The sequence below is a fragment of the Ammodytes marinus genome (genome assembly GCF_949987685.1).
Source record: "Ammodytes marinus genome assembly, chromosome: 12".
Taxonomy (NCBI): Eukaryota; Metazoa; Chordata; class Actinopteri; order Uranoscopiformes; family Ammodytidae; genus Ammodytes; species Ammodytes marinus.
The window spans coordinates 28,184,339-28,208,893 of record NC_137216.1 but is presented as its reverse complement, the minus strand read 5'-3'; the positions used below and the strand labels follow the sequence as shown (position 1 = coordinate 28,208,893).

General features: G+C 39.8%; 1 protein-coding gene across 1 annotated transcript in view; it reads left to right on the top strand.

Moving 5' to 3' along the window:
• Positions 1 to 5,611: 5,611 nt before the first annotated feature.
• The window catches only part of dgkg (diacylglycerol kinase, gamma), a gene marked incomplete at both ends in the record, with an annotated part of 107,261 nt that continues 88,317 nt past the window's right edge, over positions 5,612 to 24,555 (top strand). Inside the window, 6 exons of the mRNA XM_080038632.1 lie at positions 5,612 to 5,678; positions 11,290 to 11,366; positions 18,351 to 18,371; positions 19,450 to 19,600; positions 23,199 to 23,261; positions 24,446 to 24,555. The exon at positions 24,446 to 24,555 is cut by the window's right edge and continues 160 nt beyond it. Of these exons, the coding sequence (XP_079894758.1) occupies positions 5,612 to 5,678; positions 11,290 to 11,366; positions 18,351 to 18,371; positions 19,450 to 19,600; positions 23,199 to 23,261; positions 24,446 to 24,555 (489 nt within the window). The remainder of the gene's footprint in view (positions 5,679 to 11,289; positions 11,367 to 18,350; positions 18,372 to 19,449; positions 19,601 to 23,198; positions 23,262 to 24,445) is intronic.

Below are 24,555 nucleotides of genomic sequence, written 5' to 3'. Positions count from 1 at the left end.
CTCTTCTCTTTGTCATGCACTCACTCTAGTGACGTCAGAGTTGCCGGGCAACCTCAAGAGCAAAACAGAATCCCTCTCCGCCCGCGCGCAGAGGGGAGGCCCCCGCCGCGTGCTCCTCTGTCTCTGTCTCACAGCGCATATACATATATAGATCGCCCATTTGTTGCCCCCACCACTGTGTGTGTGTGTGTGTGTGTGTGTGTGTGTGTGGTGTGTGTGTGTGTGTGTGTGTGTGTGTGTGTGTGTGTGTGTGTGTGTGTGTGTGTGTGTGTGTGTGTGTGTGTGTGTGTGTGTGTGTGTGTGTGTGTGTGTGTTAGTAGCTTCCCTAAACGTGTGTTGCAGTCCATTTGTAAATGCCAACGGCCGTACTGTGTAGCCCAGGAGAGAAGAGAGAGAAGCGGATATTTAAAGTAAGAACGCACTGCTTTACTTAGCCAGATTGACCGAAGACAACATGGAGGGTTAATTGATGAAGCTAATAGTCGTTTTAAAATGATTATTGTAAATGACTCCAATGAAAAAAGCCTTTGTTTTCCTTATTCCTTGTTTGACAAAGATACATCTAGTTTTCTTGAATGGATAATGTAACATAGTGAGTTGTTTTAACTAGTTGGTTTCAAACGGTCAGTCAAATTTAAACAACTTGTAGGCTATAGGCTAGCTACATCTTAGAGTTGGAATAAAGCTTATCTTCAAGTTAAGTTCATTCACGTTTATTGCTGCTGCAGCAGGTGGAATTTTGTTTCTAAGTTGAAAAAATAAAATTAGGGACATTTTTATTTTTTCATTTATCTATTTAATTATTTTTTTTAGGGGGGAGGGGGGTAGTAGCCTGGCTGCGCCCGCCTACCTACTTCCGGCCAAATTTCATTTTCCCTTCAGTAGTCAGTCTGGTGACGGGGCGTATTAGTGGGATTCTGCTCGAACAAATTTCTGTGTCCAATCAGCGAAGAGAGCGAGCGAGTGGCTGAGAACGATGACGTCGAAGTCGCGCTCCAGTTTCAGTTGCCAGAAGCCGGCTCATGACACACGTGACGACCAAACGTTATGCGATTGGTTGGCTAATCCAGAGTGGCACTGGGCAGATCCAATAGTTTTAAACTTTAACAGACACCCGCCTCCAAGTGAGTGAACGTTTGCCAATTACAGCACTGCCAGACCTTCTGTACAAATGAAATGAAGTACGATGGTCTGGTAGCACCAGGCTAGGGGGGTAGAGTATAGTCGGTAGAGCAATTTGACATCTTTGGGATAGCCTACATACAGTTCAAACTCTAAATATATAAATCTACTTTCTTTTTTTCTTTCCTGAAATGTACACACAGATGGCTTTGAAACAGTATGTGGACTTTCATGTTGGGAAATAACATTTACACTGTTTACAGGCAACATAATTGAACTATTAAAGGGAACATATTATGAAAAAATTACTTTTCGAGTGTCTTTGCACACTTTATAGTTTTTTTCTGTCCCATACCTTTTCTAGTAGACCTCAGAAATACATATTTGAACCCGAGAACTATCCTAATATGTCCCTTTTAACTGAATAAATAGAATAATTTGTGTAGGCGTGTGTGTGTGTGTGTGTGTGTGTGTGTGTGTGTGTGTGTGTGTGTGTGTGTGTGTGTGTGTGTGTGTGTGTGTGTGTGTGTGTGTGTGTGTGTGTGTGTGTGTGTGTGTGTGTGTGTGTGTGTGTGTGTGTGTGTGTGTGTGTGTGTGTGTGTGTCTTACTCGCCCGTTTGTGCTTTCATTGTAATGAACACAGTCACTGTTTATTTTGAATCAGTTCCGCATCAAACTATCCTGGTGCCTTAGACCAGTCACTATCACACTCATTGTGTATTACTCCTCCACTGAAAATAGTCTCCAGCTAATCAGCTATCCACTCCAGGTCTGTGTAACATTTGTTAGCCTTTTAAAGTTAGATTTAAAGTGTATGGCTAATGCTTAAGGAAGTTTTGTTATAGTGGGAATTAATGTACTAGTGTCAATCACATTGAAGTGTGTTTAGCTATGCTGCAAGATGTACTCAACAAGCATGACACTTCAAATTTACACTGAAGGTTTGGGAAAGTAATTTGGTTTTGTGGTTTTCACCGAAAGGATTCGTGAAACTATGAAAACAGTGTTGGATAAAAAACTTAATACATTTGTTAGTAGTGAGTGACAATGTGGGAAAAGGTGACATAAACTAGAGTGAGACCAAAGGTATTGTAACGCGGGGTTAAGGGTTGGGATATGCCTGTTCAAAATACAGTTCGCAAGACATGTTGTCCAACCTAGTGACAAATCAAATCTGGTTGATCTGAGAGTTGTCCAGCAGTTAGATACCACCATTTTTCACCAGAGATGATCCCTGGTTCGAAGCGCGTTACCTGCATTGAGTGTCAACAACATAATAACAGGCTTTTTGCAGAAAAAAAATCGGAACCAATTGTTTTTGTGGTCAAGAACAAAATGTGAGGGACTGGGGGTATAGGAATATTGTGACAAACTAAAACTTTTTGACCGCGTTGAGCATATTTGAAACATAATCGCACAAATACATTAGGATAGTTGTGTTTGAATGCTGTGGTGTACTGATGTGACTCTGTAGCCTGTGGAAAAGCAAAATGGTTCTTTGGAGTTTAACAAGTTGAGTATTAGCACCGGCACCGACCCTATAGGTTCAAGTTGTTGGAAAGGGTTAGGGTTAAGGTGGGGTTAGGGTTAGGGTGGGGTTAGGGTTAGGGCTAATTATAGAGACATTCAAAGGTGGGGGACTATTCATTTGGAGACATTCATGGTGTTGCATTTGGTTAGTTCACATTAAAAGTGATAGAATGAGTTGTGTCAAAGATGAAAAATGAGCACTTGATGGAAACGTTCAATGAGAAGCTGTTTGTGAAGAGGCATTTTAATCATCGTGTTAGAGCACTTCCCTGTTGTTTAGATTATTATTAGTTTTGGCATTTTCAAGCTTCATCGACAGTACAGAGTTGAAATTGAGAGACAGAGAGAGAGGGGGGATGACCTGCAGTAAAGGTCCACAGGTCAGATTTGAACCTGCAACCACTGCAACGAAGGCCGGAGCCAATATGATACGCGCTCCATCCACCACGCCACCGGAGCGCCCCGCACTTCCCTGTTGTTTAACACACAAGGTCAATTAGCAGTAAAATCTTTTGGTCACATACAGTATCTGACAATTTAACAGTAATAGAAAGTGTAACAGTAGGGGAAGCTATAGCAACCTGACAGCACACACACATGGCGGAGGGAAATCAGAAAGTATTGAGAGACGGCTTACAATGGGATTTTTTTCCATAGAATACATTACAGGCCTGATCCTTTAAAAGACAGATGTTACAGAGACTTTATTCTAGATATTATTGTGTGACCTACAGTAGTTAATCCCAGGCTGCTGTGCGTGTCTATACAACCCTCTCAGACATCCTCTCTATGCAAAGAGTCGTCATTCATCTGACCACAGTCAAATCATGCGGATCTGTTCTCATGACACACACACACACACAGACTGAGTGATGGGGCTCTGAAGCTAAAAATAGACCCAGAATATCAGTATATCATCTGCTGTATAATGGTTAGGGGAATGTAATGTTATTGTTTATGCAGTAACTTACTTGAAACTACTACCGTATATGTTCACAGCAATTTTTTCTAAAACTTTTTTCATGGAAGAGTGCAGATGGAATTTATAACTTAAAGATGACAAATTATCCATTTCTTTAAAGGGGCCAAGGTCCAAGTAATGTACAGAGCATTATGCAATTAAATGCAAAAACAAATGTATTAGGACTACGTTTATATATTGTACAGACAACTATTTGTTTTCCATATCAAAAGTATGTTATTCAAAAAAGAAATTGTAGGGTATTGATTTTATTTTGGGTAGACATAGGGGTATGCTATTGGATGCAATTCAGATATAATGAGATTTGGACCTTTACTAGAGTGAAATTAAGGTAACTTAACCTCTTTCAATTTTAATTTGAAGACCCCTGATAGGCTTTCATTAATTATGCAGTTTTAAAAACAACACAGTAGAACACACAGTAATATATTAACCGCACTGCACTTTTTTTTATAATTAGTATTTTATTGAGTTTTTGTACACCACTGTTCCACTGTAATCACATTGTAAACCGCAGTGCACTTTTAATGCGAACACAGTTGGCTTTTTTTTTATCTTAGACGTATTGTATTCTTATGGTAAATATGCTACATCTCTTTCAGCTGCTGCAGAGGTCAAATGCATTTCCCCCACATCAAGAACAATGAATTACAGTATATACAGTTTATATAGTCCACAAGATTAAAAACTATAAATTTAAAGGAGTTATTGAACTATCCCCGATCTCCCTCGGGACCCTCCCAACAGCCAGCTATTTTTCCTCCTCCCTCACGCCATCATTCTTCACCTCCGTTTCTGCTGTACATCTCTTTTTGTTCATACTTCACTGTCATCCCCGTGGCCTCTTTCCATCCGCCCCCTGTGTATCTCAAATATGACTTTGAGATATTACAGTGTTCTGTTATTATGACCATAAAACTTTTCTTATACATTGAATGTTATATATATAGTATACAGAGAATGGCTATTATGGTCTTAATTTACATGTTGGTGTCAGCTTTTCCCTATAAAGCTGCACTGTTTAACTTTGGGTGTGTGTCAGAGAAGTGAACATTTTCTAAGGTATATTCTCATAACTGAATAAACAAACTTTCCTCACAGGAAAATGTGATCCCTGGAACACTGTTTGAAGTTAGAAAGCTTCCTGAAAACGTACTGTTTCACTGTTTACAGCAGCAGGGCCCACAGTTTGGTATACAAACACATTCTAGTCTTACCTTTGGTTCCAGGTGCCTCAAAAATAATTATGTTTTGATTTATGATGATAGAATTATTCAATACTAAGGATTACATGTAGAGAAACTATATTTTGTAAACTAACTGCAGGCTCTGGGAATGTAAACAAACCCCCCTCCTCTGAAACTGCATAGTGCACCTTTTAACTTTGCTCTTATTGTGTGTGTGTGTGTGTCTCTCTCTCTCCCTCCCTCTCTCCTTCTCTCTCTCTCTCTCTCTCTCTCTCTCTCTCTCTCTCTCTCTCTCTCTCTCTCTCTCTCTCTCTTCAGGTCAGAGAAGGCATTTTTTCTGTTGCAGACCTGCTGACAAACCTTCCACCATCTTTGAATCATAAGGATTATCGAGTCACTTGGAACGGACAATCTCCACAAATCATTTTTTGTTTTTCATATTTCAAAGTGACACAATTCAATATCTGGAGCGACTCAGCAAATCTTCAGTACGTAGAATTAACGGACCCTGGCTTCTTCTAGACACTTGAAAAACACCTCCAATCGAAAATTATACTTTTTCCAATTTCAATTTACTGTGCCCTCCATAACTATAGCCAATGTGGCATAAGTCATTTCCCCTACACACCTCCTGTGCGCTGGCAAGGTGAGGCAAAGATGGCATCCAAAAACTGTTTCGCAGACGTCAAATTACACGTTTTGACACAAGGATAACCCATCGATCGACCTCCATAGAGGGTCTCGTTGACCGACACACACACCCACAGACGGAGCCTCGTCCCTGGGCAGGATGGGAGACGCGAGCTGGGTGTGTCTGAGCCCAGCTGAGTTCGGCCAGCTGCAGCAGTACAGCGAGTGTGAGTATACATCCACCCACGTGTCTATGCCTAAGGGTTCGACAACTGTTTAGTGTGTGTGTGTGTGTGTGTGTTTGTGTGCATGTGTGTTTGTGTGTGTGCGCAGCTGATGCTTTGCAAAAACTTAGTTTGAAAAATCAAAAACTGTGGTATATACTATAGTGTGCCAAAGGCTTTATGAAACCTAAATTCAAAGAAGTGCATCACTAGATTTGAACCCCTTTCAAGCACAAGCAATGCAAAATCACAACATGTGTCCAGATTGACCCTATATACTTCAAGTGGGATTTAGACATACTATAATATTTATTTATCTTCCAATTATTTCAACAAATGAATCATTATGTAAAAAAAACACACCTGAAAGCATGGGTAATTTTTCACCCATTTGTGTAAGTTAACTTCATGGAATAATACAAAAACGTTGTCAAAAAAGTAACAGATGACAATTGAGAGTAATGATTTGTGGTGATGGATGAAGATAATTATCAAAGCTCTATCCATTATGTTCTGTATATTTCCCGGTACTGTCTATAACCATGATGACCATCAGTGTATCGATTGGTGTCACATTGCTGAGTATGTTCCTGCTGGATGAGACGTGTGGCGAGACCCGCAGACAAATACATTTGTTAGTCAAAAGAGCATCTGGTGAATTCTGTGTGTCTGTCTGTCTGTGTATCTGTCTGTCTGTGTATCTTTCTGTCTGTCTGTCTGTCTGTCTGTCTGTCTGTCTGTCTGTCGCTTTGTGGAGAGTATTACTGAGACGTAGGCTATCTGTTGAGGAATCACAGACGTACATAAATCATTGTTTTATGGAGTTGTATGAATAGTAAAACAGTTAAAACCAGGTGACTTTAACAACTTAGTTAGAGTGAGAAAAAATGGTGAATTGGTGGATTCTGTATAGCGCTGTGTTGAGAGTACTACTGTCATGTTGGCTATATTCTGTTGAGGAATCACAGACGCACATTAATCATGGTTTTATGGGCTCCTATGAGGTAAAACCAGGTGATTTATACGACTAAGTTTGAGCAAGTGGTGAGAAAAATGGGTCATCTGGAATTTTACACTGGATTTTATTTTTCATATTTCATCTCTGGTTCTCCGGTTAACCTGAATTGAATACGAGAAACTCTTAAATGTTAATGAAACAGTCCAATTTTTATTTTTTTAAAGATAATTTATTTTGCATTTTCAAGCTTTATTTGCCAGTACAGAGTTGAAATGGGGAGACAGAGAGAGACAGGGGGAGGATGACCTGCAGTAAAGGTCCACGGGTCGGATTTGAACCCGCGACCACTGCAACGAAGGCCGGAGCCAATATGGTACGCGCTCTATCCACAATGCCACCGGAGCGCACCAAAACAGTAAAATTTTTCATCTGATGATCATAAATGACATGTAACAACAAACGAGACCATCAGTGAAAAGAATGCTATTTTTTATTTAGACAAAATCATTTATGGCAGGCAGACAGGAAAAGCCTGTGTTTATGAACGCTACTACATCCAAGTTTACCTTGCTTCATTCACCATGGCCATATTACCATTATTAATCTGACATAGTCACATTTAAATACATTACCTCATGGCCATGCATCCTGCGGTCTCTCTTTCAATCGCTTCCTAAACAAATGCACGCGCCGCCAACAGAATACAATTAAAGGTTCACTTCTTTTTTTTAAGATCATTTTTTGGCATTTTCAAGCTTTATTAGATAGTACAGAGTTGAAATGGGGAGACAGAGAGGGTGGGGGGGGGGAGGATGACATGCAGTGAACGTCCATGGGTCGGATTTGAACCCACGACCACTGCAACTAGGGCCGGAGTCAATATGGTACGCGCTCTATCCACTACGCCACCGGAGCGCCTCGAATAAAGGTTCACTTTTTGATTTTATTTCAATACTTTAATGAAACATCAAAGTTAAGCTTACAACAATGTAACAGTGTACTCGTATAACTCTTATGTGATGACACACATTTTATCTTACTTAGCCTGATCTGTGATCCCATTTGCAATGCAGAGGCCCACAGCAATGTAGCTCCAAAGGCAATATTGACTTTTTACCTGTAAGCCTGCTGTGAGTTCGGTCTTCACACACACACACACACACACACACACACACACACACACACACACACACACACACACACACACACACACACACACACACACACACACACACACACACACACACACACACACACACACACACACACACACACACACACACACACACACACACACACACACACACACTCTCTCTTCTTGTTTTGTTTGTCATGATCCCAAAGACTTCTACAGCATGCACTGAATTATATACAGTAGATTTTCTCTGGGGCCAAAAGAATCCAAAAATCCAATATATATCCAGTGCCTGAGGCGGCCTTAGCCAACAGCTCCCCCAGGAACACACTCAGGGAAAACAGAGGTTTAACGGACGTGTGGAGGTACATTCACCAGACCGACCAATTCAACTTTATCCTTAAAGCTTTTACTCCATAAACCACAAAAAAAAAAAAAATCATAAATCCAAACCTTTTCTTGCTTGTTTTCTAGTCACGCGTGTGAATGGGAAATTGAATGTTTCCCAGGGGTGGATTTATGGGGGAAATCTTTAAAGCTATATTGCGTAACTTTTTGACTTAAATTAATGTTGCGTACATTCAAGCCATCGCCAAATTAGTAGACACAATGTTGATTAAGCCTATCATCTCCACAAAACTCTCTCTGTATTTCTCAGTATGGCAGCGTTTACAAACTGGTGTCGCCCCCCTCCACCCCCTGACACTGTTGCAGGAGCTCAGAAAAATCCCCAAAAGAGTCCAAAGAATGTTTCAGTTGTTGATTCTTCTGCTAAGAAAAAACCTCAACGTACAGCAGAAGGTATAAAATCCATGCACGATTACTGTAGGCTTTACCTCATGTAGATGCACCGACAATGTTGTTGAAATTTCTCTTGCGGTGCAACAAAAGTTACACACTATAGCTTTAACATCCCTCTTTTATACGTCCCCTTGCACCAGAGATTAAACATTCACAGACACAAACTAAGTGCTGCTGCTTTGCACAGACGCACATAAGTTATCGCCAGGAACAGCAAAGTCGATGTCCCATTTGGTCTTCTCCATAAAAAAAATCCAGCACAGAAGATACAAAATAATATCGTCTGCTAATTCCCTTTAGCCCATCCACGCTCGAATAGCAAAAGGGTGTTTGGGTTTACGAGGCCAGCTATAGCAGTCCAGACAAAACTATAATCGAAACGTGACAGATGTGCGCTTTGGGAGGGCCCCACTAGGCAGGGAGAGGTTTTCAGTCTTACTGATAGTGAGGAGTGGACAGACAGGAAGGCTTGTATATCAGCACTGGATCAATCAAGGTCTTATGAAGGACACTGGTTTGGTTTTTCGCAAGAGATTGGGCTGTCTGTGTGTGTGTGTGTGTGTGTGTGTGTGTGTGTGTGTGTGTTTGTGTGTGTGTGTGTGTGTGTGTGTATAAGTGTGTATAAGTGTGTATGAAGGAGCAGTACTATACGGCTATGAAGGGCTCGTGTCATTAATAAGACATATAATCAAATTACACTCTAGCAATCGATTTGGAAATTTTTTTTGAATAATTTTGAGTCATTTGTTAAAAACATTTACCGGTTCTAGCTTCTTACGTTTCAGGACATGATGTTTTTTTATGTGTTGTATGATTAGTAAGTGTAATGTCTTTGTCACACAATACATATTGGGTCCGGGGAAAGCCAAATGACTGATCAATTAAAATAAGAATTCATCATGATTTAAAATGAGTTTGCAGCGTTAATATATCCAGTTAGAGCTGAAGCAATTATAGTTGACTGACTGATTTGCAGATCCACAGAATCAACAACTGTCGAGATAATTGTTAAAGTCATTTATGGAAACAGAGTCTGGTTCCGTCTTTTTCAACTGTTAAGATTTGCTTTTCTTCTTTGTGTTATAAAGTTGTAAACTGAACATCTTTGAGGATGTTTGTCAGACATAACCATGACAGTTAAGATGTCACCCCGTATTTTGGAAAGATGTGACGGACATTTTTCACTACTTTCTGAGATTCTATTGACAAAATGAACAATCAAGGTACATTCTCAAAAGAGTAATAAGTTAAAATAATATTTCAAACTTCTAATGCGACCTCTTCTTATACAGGCTGAAGCTGTGATACAAATGTTGCACAATGGCACAGCATTGTAATCCCAGTATTGTGACATTGCCAATAAATAGTTTTCCATTCTATTGATGTGATCAAAATTAAAGATGGATGGTTGGAGAGACAGACAGACAGACAGACAGACAGACAGACAGACAGACAGACAGACAGACAGACAGACAGACAGATAGATAGATGTTTACTACTGGTTACTTTAGTGCATCTGACAGTGATGGTCTTTTCAATAGCTCAGCTGATAGACTAAAATGGACTGTTTCTGCAACTTGTGCAACTTTTCTTTATCGCACACCGGATTTGATCTTATCACACATTTCTCATCTTACCTGATATTGTTCACTTCTCTCTCTCTCCCTTCCTCTCCCTCTCTCCCTCTCCCTCCCTCCCTCTCTCCCTCCCGTTCCCTCCTTCCCTCTCTCCCCCTATCTCTCTCTCCCTCCCTCCATCCCCCTCCCTCCCTCTCTTTCTCCCTCTCTCTCGATCTCTCTCCCTCCCTCTCTCCCTCCCTTCCTCTCTCTCTCCCTCCCTTCCTCTCTCTCTACCTCTCTCCCTCTCTCCCCCTCCCTTCCTCCCCCTCCCTTCCTCTCCCTCCCTCTCTCCCTCCCTCCCGCTCCCTCTCCCTCTCCCTCTCCCTCTCTCTCTCCCTCTCCCTCTCTCTGTCTCCTGTCATTGTCTAACACAGGACAGAAATAGGAAAAGCTTTACAGACCTGCAAATCCACCGAGCACTAAAAATAATGAAGTGAGAATGTCACATCCTCAGTTGATTATGAGCGCTAACATGATGACATGAGGTCTTATCAGGTCTTGCGCGTGTGTACGTGTGCGTGTGTGCGTGTGTGTGTGTGTGTGTGTGTGTGTGTGTGTGTGTGTGTGTGTGTGTGTGTGCGTGTGTGTCTGATAGATTCATGGTGTGTGTGTGAGCATAGATATTAGCATCTATAAGTGAGAAACACACCATGTCCATGTTACATTTTTCACTAACTGGCTGACGCACAGACTCAGCAGCTCAGCCGATGCAGCACTTGCACAGATGAGTATTTATTATGGAAAGTTCAGTTAATGTAAGTGATTTAGAAGTTGAGATTTTTGGTTCAGAGTATTGGGAAAAAAACGAATGTTGAGATAATGGTTGTTAAAGATGGTTGTATAGGAGAAATAAACAGACGCAAACAGACAAGGTTTAGTCAAATAAACACCTAAATGTACATTGTGGACCTTTTATTCATACTAGTATGAAAGGAGATATGTTATGGAAGATAAATAGACAAAAAATTAAATAGTTTCTTGCCTGCAGTGTCTCTGTCTCTGTAAACACAAGTAGTGAGTGGAGTGTATCTGAGTAAATATGTTACAGCAGCAAATTTAATGAAAAGCTAATGAAGTGTTTTTCTATTTTCCCCTCGACAGACTCGACCAAGAAGCTGAAGGATGTCCTGGAGGAGTTCCACGGAGAAGGAGTCCTTTCCAAATACAATCCAGAGCAGGTGTGTGTGTGTGTGTGTGTGTGTGTGTGTGTGTGTGTGTGTGTGTGTGTGTGTGTGTGTGTGTGTGTGTGTGTGTGTGTGTGTGTGTGTGTCAGTGTGTGTGTGTCAGTGTGTGTGTGTGTGTGTGTGTGTGTGTGTGTGTGTGTGTGTGTGTGTGTGTCAGTGTGTGTGTGTGTGTGTGTTTGTGTCAGTGTGTGTGACTGAACAATATTCCCTTCTCCCATTATAACTCCATTCTTATTTAACCTTTATTTAACCAGGTTAATGTCCCATTGAGATTATTAAGAATCTCTTTTTGAAGGAGAGACTTGGCCAAGTCAGGCAGGAGCAACTGTGATACATTTTCCAGACAACACACACAAAGGAAATACTGTACAGTATATCTATATATATATATATTAGGCAAGGCAAGGCAAGTTTATTTATATAGCACAATTCAGACACAAGGCCACTCAAAGTGCTTTACAGGGGCAAGATTAGAATACATAAAACACATTATAAAACATTTAAAAGCGAATAAAAGAAGCAAATAAAATAAAAATTGCAGGTTAAAATGGAGACACATTATAAAACATTTAAAAGCTACAGTTATCAACACATACAAAACGATTTAGTCTGAATAAAACCAAGTCGAGTCCAGTCAGCTGTATTGTCAATGTCTGCAATATGTGCCAGACATACAGAGGAATCAAAATTGTTCTTCTCTCTGACCCATGGTGCAATAAGAACAAAGGATACAATAAGATGAGATGGGATAAGTAATATACACAATAAATAGATTTTAAATAGTGCAAAAGGTATCAAAACCAAACAGTATATACATAGTAAATACATAGAAACGTGCGATATGATATACAATATTTTAAAGCAGTGACAAGTCAATGTTTCTGATTCCAGGGTATTTTAAAAAGGATTTTATATGATTAATAATGATTTATTTGATTATTTTCCAGTTTATGTAGTTTGCTGGAGCTCTGTGAACTATTACATTTTTTTTCTGGTTGTTAGTCAGATTTTTTCTCTTCACACAATGACTCGGTCCGTGCGCACACAAACACTTAGCGTGACGTTAGCGGATGCTTGTTAAGTTTCCTCTGATTCAGCGTAATATCAATTACCAAAACGCTTAGTCACCCCACTCCATTTTATGATGAAAGCTCACAGTGGAGACACACCCTCAACAGCAACGCTGGCACAAAACGCCATTAGATCAGCTCCAAGATTTACTGTACACTGTAGACTCATTGTTTTTTATCATATTTTCTTTCATTTTCTCTCTATCACCCTCCTTTTATTCAAGGTGACGTTTTTAAGTTCACTTGTAAACTAAATAAAAAAACATTTTAATGCTATTTTTTTAGCATAATTTGATCCTGTGTGAGAAACATTATGACTTAAGATATTGGAGTGTGTGTGTGTGTGTTTGTGTGTGTGCGTGCGTGAAAGCATGCGTGTGTGTCATTCTGCCTTCATCGTGGTGCTTTTTCGCCTCTTCCTGACACGCACAAGATATATTTTGATTTATTATTGAATGATTTAGTTGCCCAATAAAAACAAACAAAAAATATAGGCATCATAAACAAAAACATAAACTGTATAAATATACATAGGACCATTTAAAAAGAGACATATTGTCCCTGTTATCACCTCCACTGCGCTCTTAGCTATTCAGTATTTGTGGTGACATGACTTACGGCCCGGCTGGCTGTTTGGCGCCGGTAGAACCAGACCTAATGTTGCATGTGGTCCCATCTGAGAACACACACTCACCTGGCGCCACGCTGACCAGCAAGGCCTGCTTCTGCCATCCATCAGTGTGTGTGTGTGTGTAATATACAGTGTGTGTGCTTGTGCAGGCATCTTTGTGAGGACCAGTTTAAGCTTTTAACCATCGGTGTGAGGACATTTTGCCTGGTCCTCACTTCTTCAAAATCCTTTTTTGAGGGTTAACACTAGGTTTTAAGGTTCAGGTATGAATTAGGTTTATGTTAGGGTTAGTGTAAGGGTTGGGGTTAGGCATTTAGTTTGATGGTTAAGGTAAGGAGCTATAGGGAATGCATTATGTCAATGAGTGTCCTCAAAAACATAGAAATACAAGTGTGCGTGTGTGTGTGTGTGTGTGTGTGTGTGTGTGTGTGTGTGTGTGTGTGTGTGTGTGTGTGTGTGTGTGTGTGTGTGTGTGTGTGTGTGTGTGTGTGTGTGTGTGTGTGTGTGTGTGTGTGTGTGTGTGTGTGTGTGTGTGTGTGTGTGTGTGTGTTTGTGCACGTACACCTCTAATGACTCATCAGTCTGTCATTGGACCAGCTGTAGTGGAATCCACTCAGCCAGCTGGCGGTGACAAAAAGAGACCGTGACCTCTCTTTCATCAAACTAACTTTTTTTTACATTTGGCTTATTTTTAGTTTTTGACCGGGTTTAAAACACTCATTTAAGGTCAAAAAGAGAAAAGGAGAACACAGTGATTGACACTTTTAGATGTCAGTATAATGTGTAGGGTTTTATTGGACAGATTAGCAAACAAACAGTAGCATCGTAAGTCTTAAGTGATTGATGACATAGGCTGTACAATACTGGCACAATTTTAGCTGATCATTTATTGCTATGAATGCTGTTTGAATGTAATTTACGGATGTCTGTTTTTTGGTGCATCTCAAAGTAGCTACAAGGAGCTTTTAAATATTTCTGAAACAGTCTAATTTTTCCCTCTGATGATCATAATTTACATGCAACAGCAAACGAGACCATCAGTGCAAAGAATGCTATTTTTATATAGTTTTTCTTAATGCCTTTGTCATGGGGTATATGCTCACCCAGGAACTACAGCTGGCGTAGTAAAAACACTACCGCTTTTGTCCTAAGGGGGTGCTAGAATGAACACAAACTGAAAGTTCCTCGTAGCACCTTTAAGGAGAAGCACATTTTAATCTAGTAGTACATTGTATATTAGTGACAAATAAAGTATTCTTTTAAATGTTTCCAATTTACAGCAATTAAAAGGTCCACTAGGCATGATCAATTTATCACTATGCTATTTAGACGTTTTTTTTTTGTAGTATAATTGGTGATGTCGCATAAAAAAATCCCTATTTCTATTGTTATTTTATTGTTTACTGGGACTCAGACCTTAGCTATGTCATTAATAATAACTATATAACAATAGCATTCTTTTAGCTGATGGTCTCATTCGCTGTTACAGGTCATTTATAATAATCAGGGAAAACGAAACAGTTTCATAATATTTGAAAGTTCCTCGTAGTCAATTCTAGTACATTTAAAACAAGTTATACAAAAGCACAAACCACTTTTTTGTTACTTTTCGACAGCGCTTTCTCACTCTTTTTCCTCCTCAATTTTAGGTGGGCGTCCTTTATAAGCCCTTGGGGGTTTATTTTTTCCCACCCGTGCATTTATGTATGTTTATGTGCATCTTTCTGCCATTTTAATCCTGTATATCTGCACAAATTAAACTAAACTAAACTAAGCCGCCTTTAGACACGTTCCTCCTAAATTGCTCAAATTAAACTATGAAGAACAGTGTCTTCTTGCCGCGGGGGAATAACCTTCTGATCACTGGAACATGAGATTAGTGTGAAAATCAGTTTCCTTTAACAAGATGAATTGGAATTTTCCTAAAATGATAACATTCAGCACTGCCAAGGATCCCAAATTCTTATCCTGCTTTTTTTCAAGTCTGGCCCTAGTCCTTCTCAAGCAAGGTGGTCCGATTTCACTGAACTATTTTTGAACATTGGCGGAATTTAGATCTAAAACACAATCTGGGCAGTTTTTTTCTCCCCTCTACAGTCCTACCTTTTAAAGGCCAAAACAAAGTCAATCAAATTATTCTGAGAGCGTTGCCAAAGTGAAAAAGATTAAATGCAGCGTGTAAATGTGTCCTAGCTTGCCCCTGGGAGATATATACAGATTGGCAGTCCACTCACAGGGAAAGTAATCGTTGGTTAGACTCTCGGGGGGGAACTGAGTATTTCCACAAATGGGTCTGGGTGTACTTACATTCAAAGGCAATCTGTGAAAACATGAAGAGGGCTTTTTGTATTTTATGACTTTCCTGGACTGTGTGTGTGTGTGTGTGTGTGTGTGTGTGTGTGTGTGTGTGTGTGTGTGTGTGTGTGTGTGTGTGTGTGTGTGTGTGTGTGTGTGTGTGTGTGTGTGTGTGTGTGTGTGTGTGTGTGTGTGTGTGTGTGTGTGTGTGTGTGTGTGTGTGTGCATGTGGTAGGATAGGATAGGATAACAAGTAAATCGATATCTTTTTGTTTTTCAAATTTTACAATAAAGTTAAAAGTGGACAACCAGCAAGCGAGTGTGTGTGTGTGTGTGTGTGTGTGGGTGTGTGTGTGTGTGTGTGTGTGTGTGTGTGTGTGTGTGTGTGTATGTCACCCGTGTGTGAATGAGCATATTTCTCTGAACCTGCCGTGCTACGCGATGCACAGCATATTGAATCGTGGTGGTTTTGTTTGGCCAAATAAGGAGCTGAGAGCGATATGAATAATGCCTGGCTGGCTGTGGGAGCTCACGGGGTTAGGTCAACATTGTGTTAGAGTCAAGGGAGGATACTCATAACGCTCATACTCCATTAAAGTGTGTGTGTGTGTGTATTGATGTATCTATGTGTGTGTGTGTTCGTGTATCTATCTATGTGTGTGTGTATGTACTGTATCTATCTATGTGTGTGTGTGTGTGTGTATGGATGGATCTATGTGCTTGTGTGTGTGTGTGTGTGCGCGTGTGTGTGCGTGCGTGCTTGTGTGTGTGTGTGTGTGTATTAGGTCAACGAACATTGTGTTAAATGTGAGGGAGGATCATAACGCTGTGTTCCTTAGCGATTGGCCTCAGATAGCAGCAGCTTATTAAAACATATTTCCTCGAAAGTCTTGACGTACGGAAAAATTGGATGAGCTTCAGTGTGTGTGTGTGTGTGTGTGTGTGTGTGTGTGTGATTGGATGAGCTTCATTTTGTCCTATTTTGGTGTGAAGCAAACGTTCCCCTGGAGGAATAAGAGTTTAGTTGGGTATTTACTGAAGCCTTAATATGTTAAATTAGTTTATTTGCTTTTACTTTAAGCAGATTTTGTTTAAAAGCAGAGAGGAAATTGTAACCTAATATAAAAGACTTAAAAGATCACTTGATGTAGAGCTGCTTGAGCCCAATGAGATTTGAGACTTTTCCTTGTCACCCTGAATGTAAAAATGAAAAGTTAAGGAAACTTAAAACTAAGAATTCCCAAAAGTTTGTGCCAACTTATTTTAATAACTTACTTTTTTTCCCCTGACAGCTTTAACACTGTTTGATGTTTGAATCAACAATTCGACCAATTTGGTTTTTGTTATAAGAAACAATTCGATTTATAACAACTGCAAACAGGCGTTAAATTGAATATTATTTATTTTTTTGGTCATTTGAGCTGTAAGGCTGTTGGTGCTTTTGCATTAGCTATGACTGAATAGCACCAGGCAGCATTCACTTCACTCTTTCTACCGTCCGGCGAAAGTGCAACAGACTGCTCACTAATTTAGATTTTCTGCCCAACAAGCTGCTATTGAGCTGGAAGAATGGCTGTGTGTACTTTAGTGTGTCAATAAGGCAGAGGCAGTGAGACAGCATGCACAATGCCAGGAGGGAAAGCCTGGATCTGTTTCATATATTAGGAATACAACAGTAGTTATTAATGTGTTTGGCAGCAGGAAAATCCTTATTTAAAGTATGTGTTGCTGCATCATATTAGTGCATAAGTAAGGCAATTTTTTATTTTTTATATATTTTTATTTCTATTTTTTTTATAGAATAGGGTAACATTTTTAACTTAAAGATATTATTACTTTTTTACTGATAAAAAAATTATTAAATATTTTTTTTCATAAATGTTAGAATTGCTATGCAAATTTGGCAATATCTTTTCAATTGAGCTAGAGATTTTGGATGAAGACAGATTTCAAATTTTTATTTCATTTTTAAAACTTATTTTTTACAGATCAGATTTTTCACAACATATGAACAAATCCTTTTGTAATAACTTTCAGAATAGCACTAAGAATGATTAAGGAAAGTTTAGTTGATGTAGTAAGTGCTTACAAGTTGAGATTTCTGGTGTAATGAAATAAACTCATTTTGAGTTAAAGGCCGTTAAATAATCACCTAAATGTACATTTTGGACCATTTAACTATAGGCTATACTAGTATGAAAGAAGACATGTTATAGTAGCAAAATAGACAACACATCTTCAAATTGACTCGTGCTTTGAAAATGTATGTGCCTTGCCTTAATCGACTTTCATTTTGTATTCAGCTTGTGTGCTCTGGATTTCTCTGGGGTGAATTTAGCAAACGACACAGCTTCAGGCTTCTCAGGCTGTGATTGAGTGTGTAGCACAGTGCAGAAGCGAACAGTTTGGTGTAGCTTACAACCTTTAACCACCAACCAATCGAAGTAGGGCTGCACGATTCTTGCAAAAATGTGAATCAAGATTTTTGTGCTCAAGAATTTATATCACAATTAAAAATGTTACAAAAAACATTTACTGACACTTAAGCCAACCTAAAAACATATTTTATTTTTTTATTTTACCTTTATTTATATTAGTGATATAATTGAGGGGTGACCCGAATTTGGAATGATGTCCTTGTGGTTTTGTGGTTATAGCACCCCCTCCAATTGAGGCTCAGTCCTCTTCACAGCAGTCCCGGGTTAGAATCCAGCCCGGGTCGTTCTCTGCATGTCTTTTTCCTCTCTGCCCCATTTCATCTCTATCTCTCCACACTGTCAATAAAAGCATAAAAAAAAAATGCAGAAAAAAAAATCTTTAAAAAAAATGGGATCACATTGTTATATGTATATATAGATTGCAATTTTCTTTTAGCGATTCAGTGCGCAGCCCTAAATCTAAGGTCTAGCTAACTCCCTTCTCCTCTTTTACCCACTCTATCCCTCGCTCTTTCCCTCCTTCTTTCTTCCTCCTGTTAAACAGAAGCAAGACGTTCTCAACCAAGTAAGCCCGCGCCCTGGCCGGTTGGCCGGGGGGGAATGCATGCTGTGTGGTGTCTGTGTCCGCAGACTGCATGATGCACATTCTGTCCACTAACATAACATAACCGTGTCAACCACAGATGGAGTGTCCACAGATGGAGAAAGGCCACAGGTCATATGGGGCCCTTGAGTTCAGTGTGTTAATATGAACTATGACTAGTGAAGGGGGCTTATAGGTGGGATTTACAGGAGTTTTTGTATTATATTGTTCTGCCCACAAAGGTTTTCAGTAAAGCCAGCTTCCAACACCTACCTACAGTCTGCCAACGCAAACCTTATAGAGTTTTTTTTTAATTTTTACCCACTCTAAGAAAAAATTTTAAATGTCGAAGAAAAAGTCAAAAAGACACAATAAAGTTGATATACAATTTTTTTTTTTAAATAGTTTAAATGTTGCGATATAAAGCCAACAGTGAGACTGTGATGAAGTTGGATGTTGACGACAAATGGGTTATTGATCCCAGAAGTTAGAATCTGTCAATATCCTTCCACCTTTACCGCTTTAGGAACAATCAAGTTTACTCATTTATCTACTCAACATTTCAACTTTAGTCATGACACTTCGACTTTTTACGACTTTCTACATTTCTTCTTCTTTCTTGAATCGATTATGAAAAAAAAAGAAACATCCTCATAATTTCCTTCTCACCTATGGCGCTCATATTCCTCCATAATTCTGCCCTCACTAACCTTAAAGACACTTTATGTGTTGGTCTGTCTTTGTCTGGAAGGACACACTACACTTTTGACATTAAACTGACCCTTAAAACCTATACTATAAAATCTATTGTGGATGTTTTCACTTTAGTGGCGTCAAACCATATACGTATGTCATCTACCTGTTTAACAACATACACTGTACTGGCATGTCATCTTCATTTCAGGTCAGATCAACCTGAATAAAAAAAAATGTCCCATCACATCCAAACCCTTATCTCCATTCTTGCTCTCCGTCGGTGTATACCTCATTCACAAATTGTACCGTCCTATATAATTCTCTTAACATATTTTTTTTTCCTTTTTTTTCCCCCCCCACCCAGCCGATTGACTATGAAGGCTTCCAGCTCTTCATGGCCACGTACCTGGAGAACGACATCCCAGAGGAGCTGTGTCAGCACCTCTTCACCTCCTTCAAAAGCAAGACGGGCGGCTGCTCCCCTGACCCGTCCCGCGCAGGGACCAGCTTACTGGGTAGGCCGCTTGGATTTTGGTATCGTTGCATTTTTTCACACCACCCCTGATCGCAAAGTTAGAACCAATGACTTTTCATGTTAGTGCATTACTATCACAATTTGGTTTTCTCACAATCCTATTTTGGGTTAAGACAAGTTACTCCGGGGCGCTCCGGTGGCGTAGTGGATAGAGCGCGTACCATATTGGCTCCGGCCTTCGTTGCAGTGGTCGTGGGTTCAAATCCGACCCGTGGACCTTTACTGCAGGTCATCCCCCCTCTCTCTCTGTCTCCCCATTTCAACTCTGTACTATCTTATAAAGCTTGAAAATGCCAAAAATTTATCTTTAAGACCATTTACTCTCATGCAGGTGTAGATCATATGCATTAGTCATGTTCATAGCAGTAATGTTGCTGTAATTAGCTGTAGGTTTGGGAGCTGATAGGCTTAATAAACTTTATGTCAACTCATTTGGCGATGGCTTGAATGTAACGGACATTCATTTATATGAAAAAGTTACACACTATAACTTTGGTCGAATCATAATGTCTCTTTGCAAAATGTGTCCATATTGATGTGGTTTCTTTGCTACAAAAATTGAAATAACCACACAGATCACAAAACGTTGAAATGCGTCATCAACCAAGACATGATTACACACACTATTCACTGCAGAAAATAAAGTGAAGTTTTGGTGGTGTTGTAGGCCCCTTTCACCTTGCCCTGTGCTCTCAGTATGGGTGTACTGTGTCTGCCTACGTCCCGTTTGTGGTGCGTGGGTATGTTTTTGGCGCGGTCTCTGCCTGTCTGCTCCTCACCACCACACAGCAGCTGAGGGGACAGATGGACTGTCGAATTAGAAAATCTATTTCTCTGGTGAAAGTGCTTGTAAAAAGTTACAGGCAACAAGTGTAGTGGAGGATAAATGACGGGCATGTTACAGCTTGTGAGGTTCCCAGTGTCTTAATTTGTTTAGTTTTGTGACGAAGATTTGATAACAGCCAGAAACGTCAGCTACACGCAGTCCTACTTATCTTAATTTTGTGTGTTAAATTAAACACAGTTAAAATTAAGAGACCAGTCTGGATTTTCTTACATTTTTATCTCTACATTACTTAAAGGTGAAGTAAGCGGTTTATGTTAATATACGTGTAAAATCGCTCTTTATTCATACAGTGATCACTTACATAATGTGCGCGTTTCATAAAGCCGATCTCTCAGTCAGCTGCTTTGCATGTAATCGGCAATTAAACTAATTGTAGTATCCCGAAATTTTTATCCAATCAGAAGAGAGAACGCTACAAAACGACACTCATCTCACTCATTCTGTATATACTATATACACTCCATGGTCTCACTGCCGGTGCACGCCAGAGCAACAGATGGGTGAAAGTGTATGCGCCTACAATGGCGGAGCAGGTAAAAATCCTTCCCAATGTCTGTTTTGATGGTTTTTATCATGTTTTATCACACTTATGGATCTGAGATGATGCTAGATAACTTGCTGCTTGAAGACCGCAGTGCATAAATGTGGTGACGTAGGGACGAGCGAGGGGACTGCTAACTGCAGTAACTGACAGGAAGTTAGCTAAAAGAACCATTCCGCTTACAGCACCTTTAATGGGAAATGCTCTTAATGACAACATTTTGGGGGGGAATTTGGTAGAAATTTTGTCAGTAGTTTGTAGAATAAATCCAAAATGTTCATTTGACTCAAACATATGCCTATAAAACGAGAGACACTGAACATTTGGAGTGGTCTCTTAATTTCTTTCCAGAGCTTTATTTACTGTAACAACTCGATCAATGGAGCCCTATTCGACTGCCAATCTCACAGTCGAATAGTCCCAATATGTGGTTATAAGAAACAATGATTATTCTATATTGAGGCTACATGCTGAATGTCTGATGGTTTGTCCCGATAAAATCATGATACGTCGCCTATTGTGGTATAACTATCAGCATCACACGATAGGCTATTATAGTTCATTACTGTTGATACACATTTGAATATAACTCATGAGCTTTCAATCAGTCTCCTTAGGTAAATGGTAGACTCAGTTGCAGTGAACTAAAGTATCATGGCAAGTTAAACATGTTACCCTATTCACCTGTAGTGTCTCGCGTTAACTTAATGACTATCCCTGTGTTCCAAATCACACTCTTTCTTTTACTACACTACATACTAAAGTACAGAAGAGTTTAAGGGCCGCAGAAGAGAAAAACAAATTAGATAAGGAAGATTTTTTTTTAATTATGTCTAGAAATGTCAAGAATTAAGACGAATACTCCAAAATGCTATTGGATTTAGTGGGGCATAGGTATGTTTGGCATGCTGCAATTGACGTGCATGTATTGGGACATCCTAAATCTTTTTCTGGTATACTAAATAGCGTGGAAGTATGGGGATCGGAACGCAGGGTTTATGGTGTGGAGCCTACACTGCTGCTGCCTCAGTTTGTGTTTGGGTCTCAGCTGAAATAGCCTGCACTGCCTCCTGGTGGTGATAGCAGTCATTACACATGCCAGTCACTATACTACACCCTTTAGTATCTTGCAAATTATGTTTTTTTTCTATCTGTCGGACAAAACAGATCGATAAAATGAGAAATATTGCCACAGATTTCGCTGGCTGGACAACTATTGAGTGTTTCACTCTGCTTGCTGTTTTCTTCTTCTGATATATAATCCGTCTCTTGAATCAATGTCTCCTGCTCCCTCTCATATATTAAAAGGCCGTGATTCGGTCTGCTGATAATGCACTTGAGGTAGAAATATTAGCTTCCTGCTACTGAGAAAAAGGTCAGAAAATAGCGCAGTTATTATGCTGATGTACTCACTTAATTCAGCCTGTATCCCAAATTCCAATATTTTTCTTCTACTTTTTGAAACCAATGCAGTTTCTGTAAAAAAAAAAAAGTCATTATTTGTTAAGATGTTTTATATGGAGAGAATAAATAGTGCTGTAACAATGCATTATGTAACAACGCGTAAAATATAACACATTTTCACTTCATTATGTGATAATACGCCATATTTCAACACATGTTACGGACTATTTATCAATTTATTAATGACTGTCTTTTTTTGAACTATACTGAATACATCCTACTGAACGTTTTGCTGCCATTATTGACAGCCTTTTTGCAACAATTCAATTACTTATTTATTTATACAGAAACAAGTTACTGACTGTTATTGACAACAATTGGGGCGACTGTGGCTCAGGTGGTAGAGTGGGTCGGCCAATGATCAGAGCGTTGGAGGTTCGATTCCCGCCCTGCCACTTGTGTCTCTCTTTGTGTCCATCGGCAAGACACTTCACCCACCTTGACTTGTGTGAATGTGTATCACTGCTGTATGTTTGTGGTGGTCGGAGGCAGAATGGCAGCCACGCTTCCGCCACCGGTATGACTGTGTGTGAATGAATGGAACCTGGAACCCCGTAAAGCGATTTGAGTGCCTAGAAAAGCGCTATATAAATCCAATCCATTATTATTATTAATAAAGCTAACTTGACTTGACTTTTCTTTTACAAGCACACATTCTCCACTGCTGTTCAACTCATTCTTGCTGCGTCTTGCCTCCTTTCTCCCTTGACACACTGACAACCACAGACGCCCGCTCCATTGACGCAGGGATCTCTATTCAGACCGAGGTGGCATGTGCCCCCATCACAGGTACCACAGAAAATAGCCAAATAGCCCGTACCGTAAAGGCCTTAAATGTCCTTAATATCGACAAAAAGTCCTGCTGCCCTTTAACCTCCTACCCCTATAATTGTCCATGTGCTCTTGTGTTGACGTGGTATTCAGTGGATGACTTGATGCTTTGTGAATGTTTCCTTGTGTAAGGTTTTTTAACGCAGTGTTGTAATCCTATACCCATCTCCCTGTCCCTATATGGATCCTGAGTGGTTTTCGTATTTGGAATGTTGTTGTGAAGTTTGACATTATATTGTTATCTCGCTCCTATTGTTCTAAAATAATCCACTTCCAATGAGTTTGTTCGTATTTGGAAAGTTGTTGTTGTGACATTTTTTATAGTGTTTCTGTAAGTTGCTCCACATCGTTAACTAATGTTTTGGGTATCTACACTGTAAAAAATGTAAAAGTTAGGGAAACTCACATTTTAAAGGCAATTTTCTGCACTAGATTGTACAGGCCAACTTAAACTCTTAAAGGCATACTCAGTCAAATGAATCCACAACACTTTTTGTCAAAATCGGGCCCAGGCCACTCGCTGAAAACATTGAACCCCGGCATTCTGGCTGGTACTGTATACACATGAAAAAACGTTCTATGGAGATCGCTTACCCCACCTTTAAGTTTAAAGGAAAATGTCCCACATTTCATCCAAACAATTATCTTTTGTTGAGATACCATATCATTCATAAGTAAAGTTCTGAGTTCTAAAAAGATAATCAGTTGGCTCAAATTTCGGCTCAGTTTCTCTAAAATCTTAAGAGTTTTAGTTTTAGCCTCAAACCTCAAAAATCTAGAGAAGACAGTTGCCTTGAAATTTTGAGTATTCCTAGCTTTTCAATTTCTCCACTGCATTCTCCTCTAATTCCCTAACATGCAATGTTATTGTATTTAAATGTTCTATTTCTATTCATTAGCTTTTAAATGTTTTATTTCTATTATATTCGCTTTTCTAATGTGTATTATGTATTTTAATCTTGTCCCTGTAAAGCACTTTGAATGGCCTTGTGTCTGAATTGTGCTATAGAAATAAACTTGCCTTGCCTTGCCTTGCCTTGCCTTGCCTTGCCTTGCCTTGCCTTGCCTTGCCTTGCCTTGCCTTGCCTTGCCTTGCCTTGCCTTGCCTAACTCCTTATTTGGTCTGTCCACCCCAATAACAGGTATGAATGGTAAGAGCATCCTGTCCGCTATGGGCCGTCACACCCCGGACCACGGCAGCCTAATGAGTACGGTGGGTTCAGGAGCCACCACCTCCCCCTGTTCCTCTCGT